The 15,446-nt window shown below is 41.5% G+C and overlaps 1 protein-coding gene across 15 annotated transcripts in view; it reads right to left on the minus strand.

Moving 5' to 3' along the window:
- foxp2 (forkhead box P2) overlaps nucleotides 1-15,446 on the minus strand; it is a 906,820-nt gene that overhangs the window by 69,677 nt on the left and 821,697 nt on the right. For 14 of the 15 annotated variants that reach the window (XM_070900364.1, XM_070900362.1, XM_070900365.1 and 11 more), the window contains one exon: nucleotides 339-476. In XM_070900364.1, coding sequence (XP_070756465.1) covers nucleotides 339-476 — 138 coding nt within the window. Of the gene's footprint in view, nucleotides 1-338; nucleotides 477-5,446; nucleotides 5,495-15,446 lie in introns of those variants that run through there. The other variant, XM_070900371.1, reaches the window with a different exon arrangement.

The following is a 15,446-nucleotide window of genomic DNA, read 5'->3' on the forward strand; positions in this document are numbered from 1 at the left end:
AACTACCTGTGACAGTTTCACATCAAAAACACATTAAATGTAGTACTTAGCAATAAACAACACAAATGTATTAACACTTCATTTCTCATGTTTTCATTGGAGCTCTTATGTATTATGTGTGTATTCAGTAACTATATACACACATTACATAAAAATACAAAAAGAAAACAACTGATTGTTTTTAAAACTTTTTTTTAATGAATACTAAGTTTGGTAAGGCATATTCATATGATTATTAAAATGTTGCATTACAATAAAAATAAAATTGGGATTCATGAAACATTTTCAATTCTATGTGTGACTTGTCAAAAGCAGGTGTGCTGCGGGTGTTCTCATACCTGCTGTAACATGACTGCTTGCTGCTGTTGAAGTAGAGCCTGAAGCTGCTGTGGGGACAGCACTTGCTGTTGAAGGATCTGCTGCATCTGCTGAGGGGTGATCACCTGGGGAGTCATCATGGCCACTGACACAGGCACCTGCTCCAGCAAGAGAGATTCAGAACATCAAGCCAAACCAGCATTCGGCAACATGCTGTGTGCTTTGCTTGCTCTTGCAGCACTTGCTGAAGGGACAACATTTTCAAAACGGTCAGATGCCCAGAATGTTTGTCTTCTACCCTCTGCACAGACATGCTCCTACAAGATTTCTTGTGGCAATTACATTGTTTCCTTATGTGCTGTTGCACCATATGAGCAACACCTTGCATCAAGAGATGGAGGAATGCAATGAGCAGCTTTTTGAGATACACTATTTGAAGGTATTGCTTGTACTAACCAGCTCATAATCTGAAAAGCTTGTCAACCTGCCAAGTTATTCAACCTTTCAAAAAAGCAATTACTTTCTTCTTTGAAAAGGCAAATACCTTCTAATATGAATAAAAAAAACTCAGTGTAAACACTTTCTCTTTAACATTTTCTTATGGACTATTAAGAAAGTGATATGACAAATTCAGAAAATGGGTTATTATAGTAACAAGTGATTTAATCTGATATCATTTAACAACTTTTTCAATTTGAAACTTATTATTCTACAATAACTTTTCAGTGGAGACTATTTTTAACTAACAAAAATACATATTAAATTTCAAAACTCCATAGCAAAAACAACCCAAAATATCTGCTGTAAAATTAAATCTGATATAAAAGGATAAGAATTTAGTTCTTGAGAATTAATATATGAAATTATATTAGCATTTTATAAAGCTTACCAGAAAAGCAGTTCATTGCAGTTGGTTTTGCCAGGAACAATACAGGGTGTGTAAAGCTGACAAGTTACAACAAAGAACATGTATCATAAGCAGCTACGCATTAAATAAATTAAAACCTTCCTTTTTTCCAGACAATCAGGATGCAACCTACCGAAGAAACTACAACATCAAAATAAATTCACACATACAATAATTAGTTGCTTCATGACATCTAAGTATTCTGTTGTTACAAAATTAAAGCATCCATTAACAGCATTGTTCACAGTGATGCGAATGCCTAGTCAGACAGAATGCAGTGGGGTTTTTTTGTGAATTATCAGCAAACAATTTACAATATAGTAAATATTACAAACTATATGCATGTACAATAATACCAAAAACATGCACCTGGTAAAAAAAAATTAGGGTGGATTTTCATTTTCACAGCCTGGGTAGTGACCTGTGGAGCGGGTCACCCGTCCTTTATAGAAATCGCCTGATTTTTGTTCCAATTAAATCAATGGAATGAAAATCAGGGTGGCTCTATTATAAAGGGCGGGCGATGCACTCTACCAGATTATCTCCCAGGTAGTGAAGACAAAAATCTAACCATTCGTCTTGGCAACCAGTTAAATTTAGTAAACAAAGCTGTCCTTATGATGTTTGGAGTTGCTGAGCTGTACACATCAGGAAGGTTAAATGCTCAGTTTGGACTGAATGGACTGAGTTCAACTCACACTGCTTTTGAGGCACTACAACTGGCCATGGCACCCCAAGCCTTGGGAGGAAAATCTGCCAGGACTTCTGCTTCTGATCACTATCCAGGGATTCATCCCAAAAGTTGTGCTTGGCTTTGCCAGGGGAGGACAGGAGTTCAGCAGAAAGGCCCTCCAGGACTATCAAGGCTCACATATGCTCACTTTGGTCAGGTACAGGGCATGTTTGGGGGAAGGAGGAAGGAGGTTACAAGAGTCTATAGAGCTATACACTTTTAGAAAGCATCACCTTCAGAAAAGAAGTGGGAAGAACACTGGTGAAAGAAAAAATAATTTTTTTGCGTTGGGTGGGGGGGGGGGGGGGGCGAAGTGTCAGAGACCGAGGTCGGTGGTGGGCCAGGTTGCAAAACATTTTTTGATAGCAGGTCATGACCCCACTGTCAACCCATGGCCACACGCCTTTCCTAGATGTTGGGTCTGTCAGCACTGAACAGACTCGACATGCAATGGCAGTGGGAGGCAATTCAGGTCATTGTGACCTTGTTAACAGCCCACTAAGTATTTTGATCTCACCATTACATTTTATGAGGTCGCCCACGAAGTCCACGCTGCTCGGGGATCACGTCAGGTAACGAGGGCGGGGGTTATGACCATGGAATCATCTCTTTACTTGACAGCTGCAAATGTGCTATAAAAGCTCCTATCTCACAGCTGTTCACTTTCCAAGCACAGAAGCTGTTGCTTACTGCATTTGGAAGACAGATTGAGTTATATGCAGGTTGCAATGTTTGGAGCAAACTTTCTATCCAATATCACCTCATTGGAACAACGTCTCTCACCATTGACAGATCGCTTCTGTCATTTCAAGTTCACCTGCCATCTAGTCCAGCAGCATCGGTGCCCTTGAAACTATCTCACCTTGGTCCTCAGAATTCCACCACAATCAGCCCCAACATCAGCAGCACCAGGCACCAACAGCAACACCAACATTCTCCGCAATTACCTGATGGTGCACAGGACACAGGGTATCAGCATCCGACCACATTGCTGCCCGGGATGCCATGGATAGCTTCACCATGGCCAGATTTACTTCACATGATGCTGTACACCCTGGCTGCCACATGATGCGCCAGGTTGACACCACCCCACACTAACACCAGAAAGCATCCCCATATGTTCAAGCCATTCCTTTCACACTCATCACCATTGCAGGGGGTACCGTTATTTCTGACCATTCACTATAACTCACTAAGCCACTTCCAAAGGTGCACACAGATCTGTCGATGAATGAAAAGTGTTGAAAATATAGATTTCAGTGTTTGACACCACATTAACAGAAACTTTACATGAACATTGCATAAAACACCCAAGTGCCTACCCTTGTGTGTTGTTAGTTGGTATGATTGCACTAGGATGATGGTGAGTGTGAGGTGTGGCTAGTGAGATGAGGAAGTGATAATGTAGATAGAGGGGGATGAGTGGAGGTCCAAGGTAAGTTGGTGTGAGTTAGGATATGCAGAAGTAGGCTAGGGGAGAGTGATGGGGATGTGATGAGTGGCACAGCAGGATGAGGTTGAGTGTGGCTTTGCAGTAACATTTTGTGCTCTACTGAGATCATTGAAAGGTTTGCGCCTGGTCCTCCTGATGACATCCCTGCTTGTGTCCTCTTGTACAGGCTGCATTGGTCTCCTGGGGAGGTTTCTTCTGCCCATGGGAAGGGAAGAGAACCTCTCTGCGTGCTGTGACTCGCTCCATAAGCATATGGAGGGAACATGGGAGAGTCTGGTTGCAGCCGTGCACCTCTGTGCAGTGCTGGTCAGTGTTTGCAGCACCTCAATGCTGTCGAACACTGGCAGCATATGGTCCCTTTAACGAAACCGGCTGATGATTCGTCAGCAAATGACGTCATCAGACCCGCTTCCTTCAATTGGCCAGCAACGCAACGCACTGGACGGGCTTAACGAGCCCAATCAACATAAAATCATTCTTCACAGCAGGCTGGATATGGCAGCGGGTTCGGGACCCGCCAATGTAGGGGAAATCTTAGTGCACAAACATGTTTGTGTTTCTTTAAATTTCTCATGTAGTTTTAACTTTGCTTCTGTAGAAAAAGTCTTCCTTTGTTTTAAAATGCTATAAATATGATTTACAAACAGCAGTATATTAGCTAGTAGGAAATAAAAGTTACACTACAGCACTGATCACTATTTTACTTCTTCGAGTCAAAGATCACAATCACCTATTGTAACTATGAGTGCACAAGTGTAAGAGGACTAAGAATACATGAGGATATGTGACTTCCAGTGATAGTTTCCTATACTTATGCACTGAATGAACTTCACCACATAAACAATGGGGGAATTTTAACCGCAAAAAGCAGGTGGGTTGGGGTCAGGTGAGAGGTTAAAGAATTAAAAATCGGAATCCCGACCTAAACTCACCTGGGACAAGTGCGGGCAACCAGCCCACTCGTGGGACGTGGATTCGTACTTTAAATATTAAAATGAGTCTGCATATCTCATGGTAATCCACCATTTAAAATTTAACTCTGGGCGGGCTGTATCCAGTGTTCCTGCCAACCCAGCACCCCCCTCCCCCCATCCGCCACCCGCCCCCCCCTACCCCTCGGCAATTGGACACCTCCCCAATACTTCTGATCTTCCCCCTATCCCACCCCTGCCAAGGCCTACGATTCCACCTCAGGCCTTCTGACCTCGCCCTTCCAGCCCCCAATCGCCCCCCTCTGGCCACCGATCAATACCCCCCCCCCCCCGCCCGATCCCTCCCTCCCTCCTCTCTGTGACCTGGCGCCGCAGGCCTACCTGCCCGACAGCCAGCCAGCCTCTCCATCTGACTGGCTGCAAGCGGGAAACAGCAATTCAAAATGCTAATCTGGCCTTGCCATTAAATTCGGCAGGGCCTGAGAAATCCCGTACTCCTGACCACATTGCAACTCCCACCCGCTACCAACCTCCAAATTAAAATTCCAGCCAAAGTGTCATTAACCTGTATACTGGACAATGGCCAGAATCAGAAAGGTGATGAATAATGCCAATCACTGCAAGGATTCATGTATGTAATTTGTAACATAGCTGAAATTGCTTATTGCCCCACCTCCAAAGAAATTGTAAAACATAGCAAGAATTTGCCTGCATACAAAACTGATGCTCTGACACTTAAGAATAATAATGATAGCAATGTTTTGCCACTGGTTTTGCATTATCACTAATGACATTAAGGACATGGTTGAAAATAAATTCCATAAGATAACAAGTATAGGGCAGGTAATTAAGGCTGCAATCCAGTTTTAAGGTTTAGATAATGCTTACATATCATTCGAGGTTTGCTCTCAGTGTATGAGAGTCTGAACCTTTCAATTAAAATCTCGCAATCCTCCCACATTATTTTCAACACAATTCATTGGGCAGGGGGGTGGCGGTTAAGAAATCTTACAGATAATTAAAACTAAAGCGAGTAATGTAAATACATGGAAAATACCAGATGCAAAGTTGCACATCATGGTTCTGAAGTATAATGTTATTACCTGTATCTGAATGTTTTTCCATGGGGCCTCATTTTAACTCTGAACAGGTCTCCAGCAAGAAACCACTCCAATGAGTTAACTTTCCATCCAGCAGAGGCAGGAGGTGGCCACGGAAGGCCACCGGTCCACTTCCCGTCCGGAAGGAGGGCACAGAGTCGCCAACAACAGGCATCCATTGGCCTTCCATCGGCTTCCAGGTAAGTGACGCGGGGAGGGGGGGGGGGGGTTGAGGATCATGAGGGTTCCACAGAAGGGAAGAGGGTGGAGGGGGCTGCAGCTCTCCTTGTGGGGCTTGGGGGTGCACTACTGCTCCTCCTGGCCCCACAAAGCAAAGTTTTAGACTTACCTAAAGGGCCTCTTCTGTCTGCAGAGCTGTGTCTGCCTAGGGGAAAGCCATTGTGGATTCCCCATTTAGATTCCAGCTAAAATTGCATCAGGGTCGTGTTGATATAATTGGATCCTGATTTGAATAAATTTATGAGGCTCACGCTTGTTTCAGGCGGGCATCTCACACATCGGCAGAACCCTGCAGTTTAAATTCAGAAATGGTCAGGATCTAAGCGGACAAGTAACCTGCTCGTTTTTAACTGCCCACCCGTCCAGTTTCCGCCAGGTGGGTAGGATTAAAATCGATCCCTACATGTTAATTTAAGACAACATTTTTTCTTCATTCTGAGAAATCACTATAGAATGATAGGTCTAGAACAGCCTGCCTTTTTAGTAGCTTTGAGCTCTCATTATGAATTTTGTATCAGATTATTTTGAAGCAGTTTCTACCGGGAAAAAAATAAGCTATTCATCCATTCTTACTTTTGATACTATTTATGCAACATAAAATGCTCTGCAATATGGTAAGAGGCCAAAACAAAACTTCGAAACCCTCTCTTGCTAATAAAGCTGCTCAGATTATTTTACACACATCTTCACTTTAGGCCTTGACATGCCCTTGTTTTTCTTTTCTCTCAAAGCTAAAGTTCTCCTCTTTGATTAGCTGAAACATTTGCATGGTCACTACACATTTTTCATTTTATAAGTCATTATGCATTAGCAGTCTTGATCGCCTAGCTTGACTAATCCTGATGAACTGAAATCACAGCTGAAGGTCAAACTACATCCCACTGCACATTCATATTCAAACAAATCTACAGCATTGTTCATGGAGTCCTAAAACTTGGTGAATTAGAGCCAGCAGATTTTTGATCTTACCATTTAAACCTTAGCCCTTGTCTGAAACTTTACATTACAGATACATTTACTGAACTGGCCAATGCCCACAGTGTAGCATTTACATTGTGGCAACAAAAGTGTTTAAAATGAATGAATAAATTAATTAGAACATGTAAGATTCAAATACAAACACTGTGGATACAGTTTCGCTGATGAGAGTTGCTTTAGACAAGTAAACTTCGACAAAAAAAGCAGTACCCAGATACAATTTGTGAATATGTTTTAATCTACCTCATTATTAAATATGATTGATACAACTGGCTGCAAATGTTAATGTACATTTCTAATTCACATTACTGGCTTTGCATCAGTTTCTAAATGCTCAGCATTACTCACTTTAGTTTCTCTGGAAAATGCATTTCTACATTGCTGGTAAAAGAACACACAAAATGCTCTAAATAATACTATTTCAACAAAACATATATGTCCCAATAAAGCTGACTCTTTATGAAACCCAAGTACTGTAAACATGGAATTTAAGCTTCTTTTGTTCTTTCACTGTCTTTCTAGCAGATTGATGGATGATAATCATCTTAATTTCACTTGCTCTTCAAAACAAAAGCTATAGAAGGCAACACAAGACACCAGCCCATTCATTTTCAGACCTGCATAATGCTAATTCCAGCATTTATCTGCATGGTTTTCTGCCTGATGTATCAGAGCTAGAGAGATGAAAGCAGATAAGTAATTGCTCTCTTGGTTCTTATTCTTCACTGACAACCCATAAATTTAATTTTACACACACATTCATTTACATTTTAAAGTATATGACATGATAATTGCTGGAATATAACACCTCCATTCCTGTAGATACAGCATTGAGCTGACTGACAAGTGTGGTGAATAGAGAGGAATAGAGGTTGAATTGCAGTAAATTTTACTTCTAAAGATGAGGCTATGAAGGGCTAACAGTAATAAGAATTTTCAAAACAATCTTACTGAAAACATTTTCACATAAAAAGGACAGCATAGCATCAACTATCCCATTCTCAGTGCCTCTGCTTTATTTCTGTACCATCTGAATTACTATATTGAAATAATCAGGTAATCGATGCTAAATTTTCTGTCAGATTTTAGGAAATTAATATCTACTGGCAACTGAAAATCCATTTTGCCCTAAGTTTATCTTATTTGCACAATATCTTTATTGTATTGCTATTGTGCACTAGAATATTTTGAAATATACCACTTTATAAAACATCAGTTAGAACAAATGATTTTCTCAAATACTACATTTTCTTTCCTATTTTTCCTGCAGGAGTGTATTTTGGCTTTCTAACAATATAAAAGACTACAAACTGACTTGCTATTCTGTGGTTCCAAAGGCAAGTTCAAGAATGGAACAAAGCGCTCCAAATTGGATCCTGATGAGAAAACATCACCAACTTCTCAGAAGAATTTCAGATCATTAAGATGCTCTTGCTGCGGTTGGAGTCACTGATGAGGCTCTCTAACTGACAGAGGTCAACTTCAATGGAGGCAGGCAGGAAGAAAAGGGAAAACGGAGGTAGATTTACTGTGAACCTTATACCAAGAGGCTTGGCAATTACTCTGTCTGAATACCGACGGCTAATAACAACGGATCAAAGATTGGATAGCTATCCTAGAAGCCCTCTAAGTCTGCTAGCTTGCATGTTTTTTTCACATGCATTCTGTTTGGAAAAACATCAGAAAGACAATGCATCACAGTCAAAAACACCACAACCCAAGCAAGGAACAAAGCCTTAACGCAATTCAACGGCTCAACTAATCTGCACAATAAACACAAAATGCAACCTTTACATTGATCAGGTTAAAACTGTTAGGTTTTTGACAGACTAGGGTGACTTGCCGTTCCCCAAATGATAAAGAACAACTGAAGACTTGCTGATAACCATAGCCATCCTTTCTCAAAATATGAAGGTGAGGGTTGATAGGCAGTTAATAATTCTTTTAAAAGTTTGTACCTTCTAAAAATCTAATAGCAGACGTGATTCAAATCAATTAGAGAGAGTTATAGTTTGTAAAGTGGCAAATACTGGACATGAATAAGCCAATTCCCAACAGAACTAAACACTGTAATACAGATCCAAGAAGCTTACAAAGCAAAAACATTAAGTTTCAACAAAACTATCTCTTATGGCTCATAACTATTATAAAAGCAGATATAATCTACATTCTATAAATGTAATAATTCTGGATGTTTGTTTCCTGTATGAATGATTTATGGCATTTTAGTTGTCAGTTCACATATTACGAGTACACACTGCTCATCACATCAAACTTTCACTTTAATCCGTAAAAAAGTTCACACGCTGAAATGGTCAATGATCCAATTAACAATGAAACAAAACAAACAAAAACTCTGGTTTTCCTTCTGCTCAATTTCGACTTGTAAAAATGAGCTAAATCTGCATTTTTCCACCATTCTACGTGTCAGACTGGTTTTGTTTGCCATTTTTAGTCATGGACCAATTACAATTTTTTCCCCACAACTATTGTTTCACACAATTTATTATTTTTGACTCAATTTTTTCTAGGCTACCTGCAGAAAGATAATGAGCTCTGCCAGACTTACCGAAACCATCATGTATTAGTGAAAGACATGAGAACTGCATTTCAGCTAAATATGGCAGGTTCCACACATATCTCACTGTCTTTCACTATCACTTTACAGCAGCTAGTTTCACTCGGAGGTTTGTGATGCTACAGGTAATGTGAAGTCCATTAGGTCGTACTCTTCATAGTATGACACACAGTAAATTACAAGTGCTTCAAGCAGCTCAGTGAATTACAGTTCATCACTTTCAAAAGGTTTTCCACTACAAAGCTAGATATATCAGATCTGGCAGTTAGAATCCAATTAACACTCTGGTCACAGTAATCAGATTGCACATGTAGAACTAGTATAATTCGTTTATTCCTCCCGTGCATTTATACAGGTAAATTTTGTTACTGCTATTCCTGCATCTTTAAACTAGTGCAGTCAATGATGAGAGGTTATAATTCAGGTTATATTGGACAACTCTGATGAAAACTCTCAGTTCCAACAATTCATATTACTTATAGGCACTGCTATCTGCAAAATGGTTTGTTTTCCAGAGGTTTACTTCCACTTGACATCAACTGTGTGCTATTAGATGTCTGCAAAAAGAATTGCAAGCAATTTTAACATTGAGTATCCTATTTACAAGAATCTGAGTTTTTTCCGTAACCAGCAACTGATTACAGGGTTTTCCTAAAAATATCTTCTGATGCAGACTTGTACAATGTAACTGACATATTAAATGACATTTACTTGCTTACAGCAAGTAGTTGTCAAACCAAACCACTTACTGCAGCACCATTTGTGATACCCACGATAGAATTCAGTGGCATTTAGGTTTTGTTGGTACATATTTCTTCCATTAAAATAGGAAGATATGAAACAGCTTTTGACAATACAGTCCACTAGGAATGAATCATGTTATGATCAATTTAACAAACAAATTCTGTCATTGTCATGTTTAAACGTAACCTAACAAACAACCTAGGCTGTTTTTGAAAATGGATCAAAAACTTTACGAGAATCAGAGAGTACTTTTAACAGTGAAACTTTTTGTGTAAGCATAAACTTTGAATTGCTGTAAATAATTAAAGGGGCAATTTTAACCCTACCTGCCTGTCGTAAACCATGTGGGCGGGCAGTTAAAATCAGCTGGGGGGACATACACCCCAATGCCCGCAAGGATCCCGCCATCTTCAATTTTAATCAGCTCTTTTGAACAGTGGCAAGGACACCCACCTAAAGCAGGTAGGGTCCATCTTTGAATATGCAGATCGAGGTACGATGACATCATCAGACCCGATTGGAATTTTAACCTTGGCCTGATGGGAGAGGATCCAGGACACGAACAGGCCATTTAAGATAAGTTTTCATTTACTTTTCTTGTGAACCAGAAGGAGCGGAATGCTTCTCTGGGTTGCAGAACGATAGTTTAATCCACCCCTGCTCCGGGCTTCCCCTCCTATGAGGAATCATGTTCCTTAGAGTAGATTTGACTGAAAATTTCAAAACAAATTTCTGCTATTAGCAAAACATCATTTTAATGGGCCAAAAATTGCAGTCTCTACAGGTGTGCATGGGATGCCCCGCAAGTGTCGGTTCTCGGTGCGGAGTGCATATGCGCCAAAAACCAACACTTGCGAACTGTCAAAATGTCTTTTTACAGTTCCAACGCATCCCTGGGAAAAGGGCCTTCGCGGGCAGAGATTTGGGCTATTTGCTCAACTCTTGCCCAGCAAATGTCCTTCAAACTCTTACGCCTAGTAAAAGCAAGGCCTGCATTTACCAGCGTAAGAGTTTCAAAACATAGAAAAATAAAATGTTATCAATGATTTTTATATTAAAAACCCAGTCCATTAAGATAAGTTTATTTTTACCCATATTAAAACATATTAAAAATAATAAAAATAATTTTTTTTTGTCTAATACATTTAATTAAATTCAATTTCAATTAATTTGAAATATGTGAAGTGTTTTCTTATTTATTTAAAATGTTTGTGTTTTTGGGGGCAGCCCCATTCACAGAAGTGGTGATATCTGTACAAACAAAGATCACTATTACTGTGATGGGGATACGCCATTTTCATTTGTTGGTCCAGCCCACGTGATCCCAGGCTGCCATGCTCTCCTGGAATACGTGGGCCCCTACACTGGACTGCGAATGGAGGTCTCGGAGTGCAAGTCTACGTTCCAGCGGGACCAACAGGTACTTTCGTTAAAAAAATTTGGTCGGAGATATCTGCCCGCAGGAAGCATCCGACTGCAATTTCTGGGCCAGTATATTCCCATAATACAGGTGCAGCGTCGAGAATCCGGAGTTCCGGAATCCGGAATATTCATCTCGCCTGCCTCACCTCGGGACCTCCTCGCCAGTCCGCCCGACAACCTCCTCAGAGGGGCCCGCCCGACAACCTCCTCGGTGGGGCCAGCCCGCTCAACAACATCCTCGGCGGGGCCCCGCCCAACAGCACCCTTGGCGGGGCCCACCCGACAACGACCTCCTTGGCGGGGCTCCGCCCAATGACATCCTCCGCGGGCCGGATGACTCAAACAGCTCCTCAGCGGGAATCCCTCCTCCCCCCTTTCTGATGTTCCGAAATCCAGAAATACCCGAACCGGGTGTTTCCAGATTTGTGACATCAGAAAGTCGAAAGTCCGGAAAAGCCCGAAATCCGAAACGGCCTTGATCCCGAGGGTTCCGGATTTTAGGCGCTGCACCTGTATACAGTTTCAGCCTCCTTCCCTTCCTATACATATGTGTGTGGACAAAATGTGGACAGAAGGAAAGGAACCGGGTACTGCCGATCTACAGAGAAATAATTAACTAATAATTAACCTCATGATGTGCCGAAGAGGAATTAGCCTGTAATTTGATATGAGGGTGTAGCTATTCACAACAATTATATCTGTAGCCTTACAGCAAAAGGCTGGTTGTATGCTGCTCCATCTCAGCAGCAGAGTGCTATGTGATAGAAACATAGAAACATAGAAAATAGGTGCAGGAGTAGGCCATTCGGCCCTTCGAGCCTGCACCACCATTCAATATCATGGCTGATCATTCCTTCAGTATCCCGTTCCTGCTTTCTCTCCATACCCCTTGATCCCTTTAGCCACAAGAGCCATATCTAACTCCCTCTTGAATATATCCAATGAACTGGAATCAACAACTCTCGGCGGTAGGGAATTCCATAGGTTAACAACTCTCTGAGTGAAGAAGTTCCTCCTCATCTCAGTCTTAAATGGCTTACCCCTCATCCTAAGACTATGTTCCCTGGTTCTGGACTTCCCCAACATCGGGAACATTCTTTCTGCATCTAACCTGTCCAGTCCCCTCAGAATTTTATATGTTTCTATGAGATCCCCTCTCATCCTTCTAAACTCCAGTGAATACAGGCCCAGTCGATCCAGTCTCTCCTCATGTGTCAGTTCCGCCATCCCAGGAATCAGTCTGGTGAACCTTCGCTGCATTGCACCATACAGTACTCATGTCCTTAAATACAGTGGGGCTGAAATTGAGGAAATGGATCATAATGGGGGCGGGCCTTAGACTCAAAGCCAGACTGACTGGCTGAAAAAGGGTCGGTTGGGGCCGCCGCTGCTGTCAATCAGCGGTGGGATCATGGTGACGTCACAGCGCATGTGCGTCACCACGCTCTCTCCCTCCGTTAAAGGGGAGAGATCCTATCATTTTTTAACTTTGGCCACTGGGCCACCAGGGAGTGTTCTGGCCAGGCCAGTGGCCTGGCACCCAAAAGGGGGTGCCTGGCTGCCTGTTGGCAGCCCGGCCGAACCAGAGGGAAGTATTTTGCCAGCCAATTGGCAAGTTGGCCAGTAAAAATATTTCCATTGCAGCTGTGGCAGTAAGCCCTCCCCTTTAAGCGGAGATGGTGCACCAGCAGAAAAACCTGCCAGAGGCACCGCGTGGCAGGGGATCGAGGGATTCAGGTGAAAATCGCTCGGTAAGTAGTATTATTGCTTTTTTAATTGTTTTCATTGGTGGTGCAACTATTTGGGTGGGATGGGGTACAAGCTGAAAAATCCCCGACCTGAATTTAGGTCGGGTCGGCCTGTTGACCCCAAAGCGGTGGCCATTCGATTTTTAGGATTGGCCACCACAAACGGGCATTAACGGGTCTCTTTGAGACCCTGAATTTTGGCCCCATCATCTCATCTCACTTACCATAAGCAGTACCTCAAGAAATCCAATAGTATTACAAACTAATCCTTAGTTGGTTAATATGGGGAATTCTGCTTGGACAGCCTTCACTTTCATTTGGGCAAGATGCCCCCATCCCCAAAACTGCGAAGTTTCAACTGCTTTTGGTCAGACTGCCAGATGAAACATCTTCTGATAGCATGCAAGAAATTAGCAATATCAGCTCTACCCCATAGAAAAGCACCTCCTGTTGGTCCATTAGAGAATAGCACTGATGAACCAGACCATTCCAACCTCTCAGCTGAAGGCAAAAGTACATCAACACAAAGCAGTTCCGGAGATCAAATAGTGTTTTTTTCTGAAATACATCTCCAGTTAAAATCAAGGTGCATTAAAATTGAACAAGTCTGCTTCTTTAAAAATACCACAAATAACCATTTGTTAAAAAAAACTGCTGCATGCTTGGGGACATTATAAAACATTGCATGTGATGACACTGGGGTGCACAGCAAGAAAGAGATGTTTATTTAGGACACCCAAGGATTATGCATGTGACACATTTTGCAGATAGCTAACACAAGACACAAGGAAGAGTACAGCAGAAAGCAGAATACAAACTTACCCTTCACAAGTATTTTGAATTTAGATTTGTGCTTTGTAAAGATACATTAATGTATAAGCTACATTTTATAATCTCCATTATTGCAAAATACACTTCATTATTAAACGGATTTGTTGAAACACATGCACGCTCAACTTGAAAGACTAGGTGACATAGTGAATCCAATCAAAGGATAGGTAATGCACTGTAAGTCACCTCTCATTAATGGGTGAAATAAATTTCAGGACATATTAATGAACCTGAATATGTTCATCGTATTATGCACAATGTAGTGAGTCCAAAAAATAAATTAATACTGTACATCTCAAAGGTCACAGACAGTATAAAATAGGCATGTGTATGAATCTGCCCCTGTATATTGCACTTTTGCTCTAAGTCCGATGTTACACAGGCCAAATTATGATGTTGTTTTACAATGAACTGGGAATACAATTTTCAAAAAAATTGACAACATTGGATTGTTTTTTTATTTTGGAATTTATTTTGGAAACTTATAAAAACTCCATCTTCAACATGCAAACAGACTCTACATGTTCTATAAATTTGTTCAATCTAAATTAATCCATAACAACGCAAAGATTGTAAGAGTAAATTATTTGCACTGCTTTGAAGGAATTCAGCAATGGTCAGAAGTTACAAAAGCCAACAGGGAAGGTTGAAATAATTTACATTTGTAACATCAAATGGAGACACATCAGTTATAAACACAGAGGAGGCAATTATGAGGAAGTTGATTGTTTTTTTAAAAAGCAAAAGTAACTTTTGATATTTACTATGAATAAATTATATCCTCTGTGACTATGACCATGGTGCATTATCCCTGCTCATCCATCTTGATCTTTCTGCAGCCTTTGACATGGTCTACCACATTATCATCATCCAACACTTTTCTTCCCTTGTCCAGCTCAGTGGGATTGCCCTTGCCTGGTTTCACTTATCTATCCGATTGTAGCCAGGGCGCATTCAGCAATGGCTTCCCTTCCCACCACCACATTGTTACCTCCAGAGTACCGCAAGGTTCCATCCATCCTCATCTTCTTCCTCATCTACATTCTGCCCTGTGACAACATCATCCATAAACTTGGGTTCAACGTCCACATCTAAACTGATGACACCCAGGTCTAACTTTCCACTCCCTTTTAGACCCCTCCACTGCCTCTGTCAGACTGTACGATATCCAGTCATGGATAAGCCGCAATTTCCATCAATTAAAATCGGTTAAACTGAAGCCATTGTCTTCTTCTCCTGGCACAAACTCTGTACCCTTACAATTCCCCCTCCCCAGCCATGTCTCAGATTGAACCAGACTGTTGCAATCTTGGCATCCTATTTGATCCCAAGCTTAGCTTCCCACCCCCTTTACTCTCCATCACAAAGACTGCCTACTTCCACCTCCATAACATTGCTCGCTTGCACCCCTGACACAGCCCATTTTCTGCTGAAATCTCCAGACTCAACTATTCCTTCTTCT

Source organism: Pristiophorus japonicus, chromosome 15 (assembly GCF_044704955.1).
Source record: "Pristiophorus japonicus isolate sPriJap1 chromosome 15, sPriJap1.hap1, whole genome shotgun sequence".
NCBI lineage: Eukaryota > Metazoa > Chordata > Chondrichthyes > Pristiophoridae > Pristiophorus > Pristiophorus japonicus.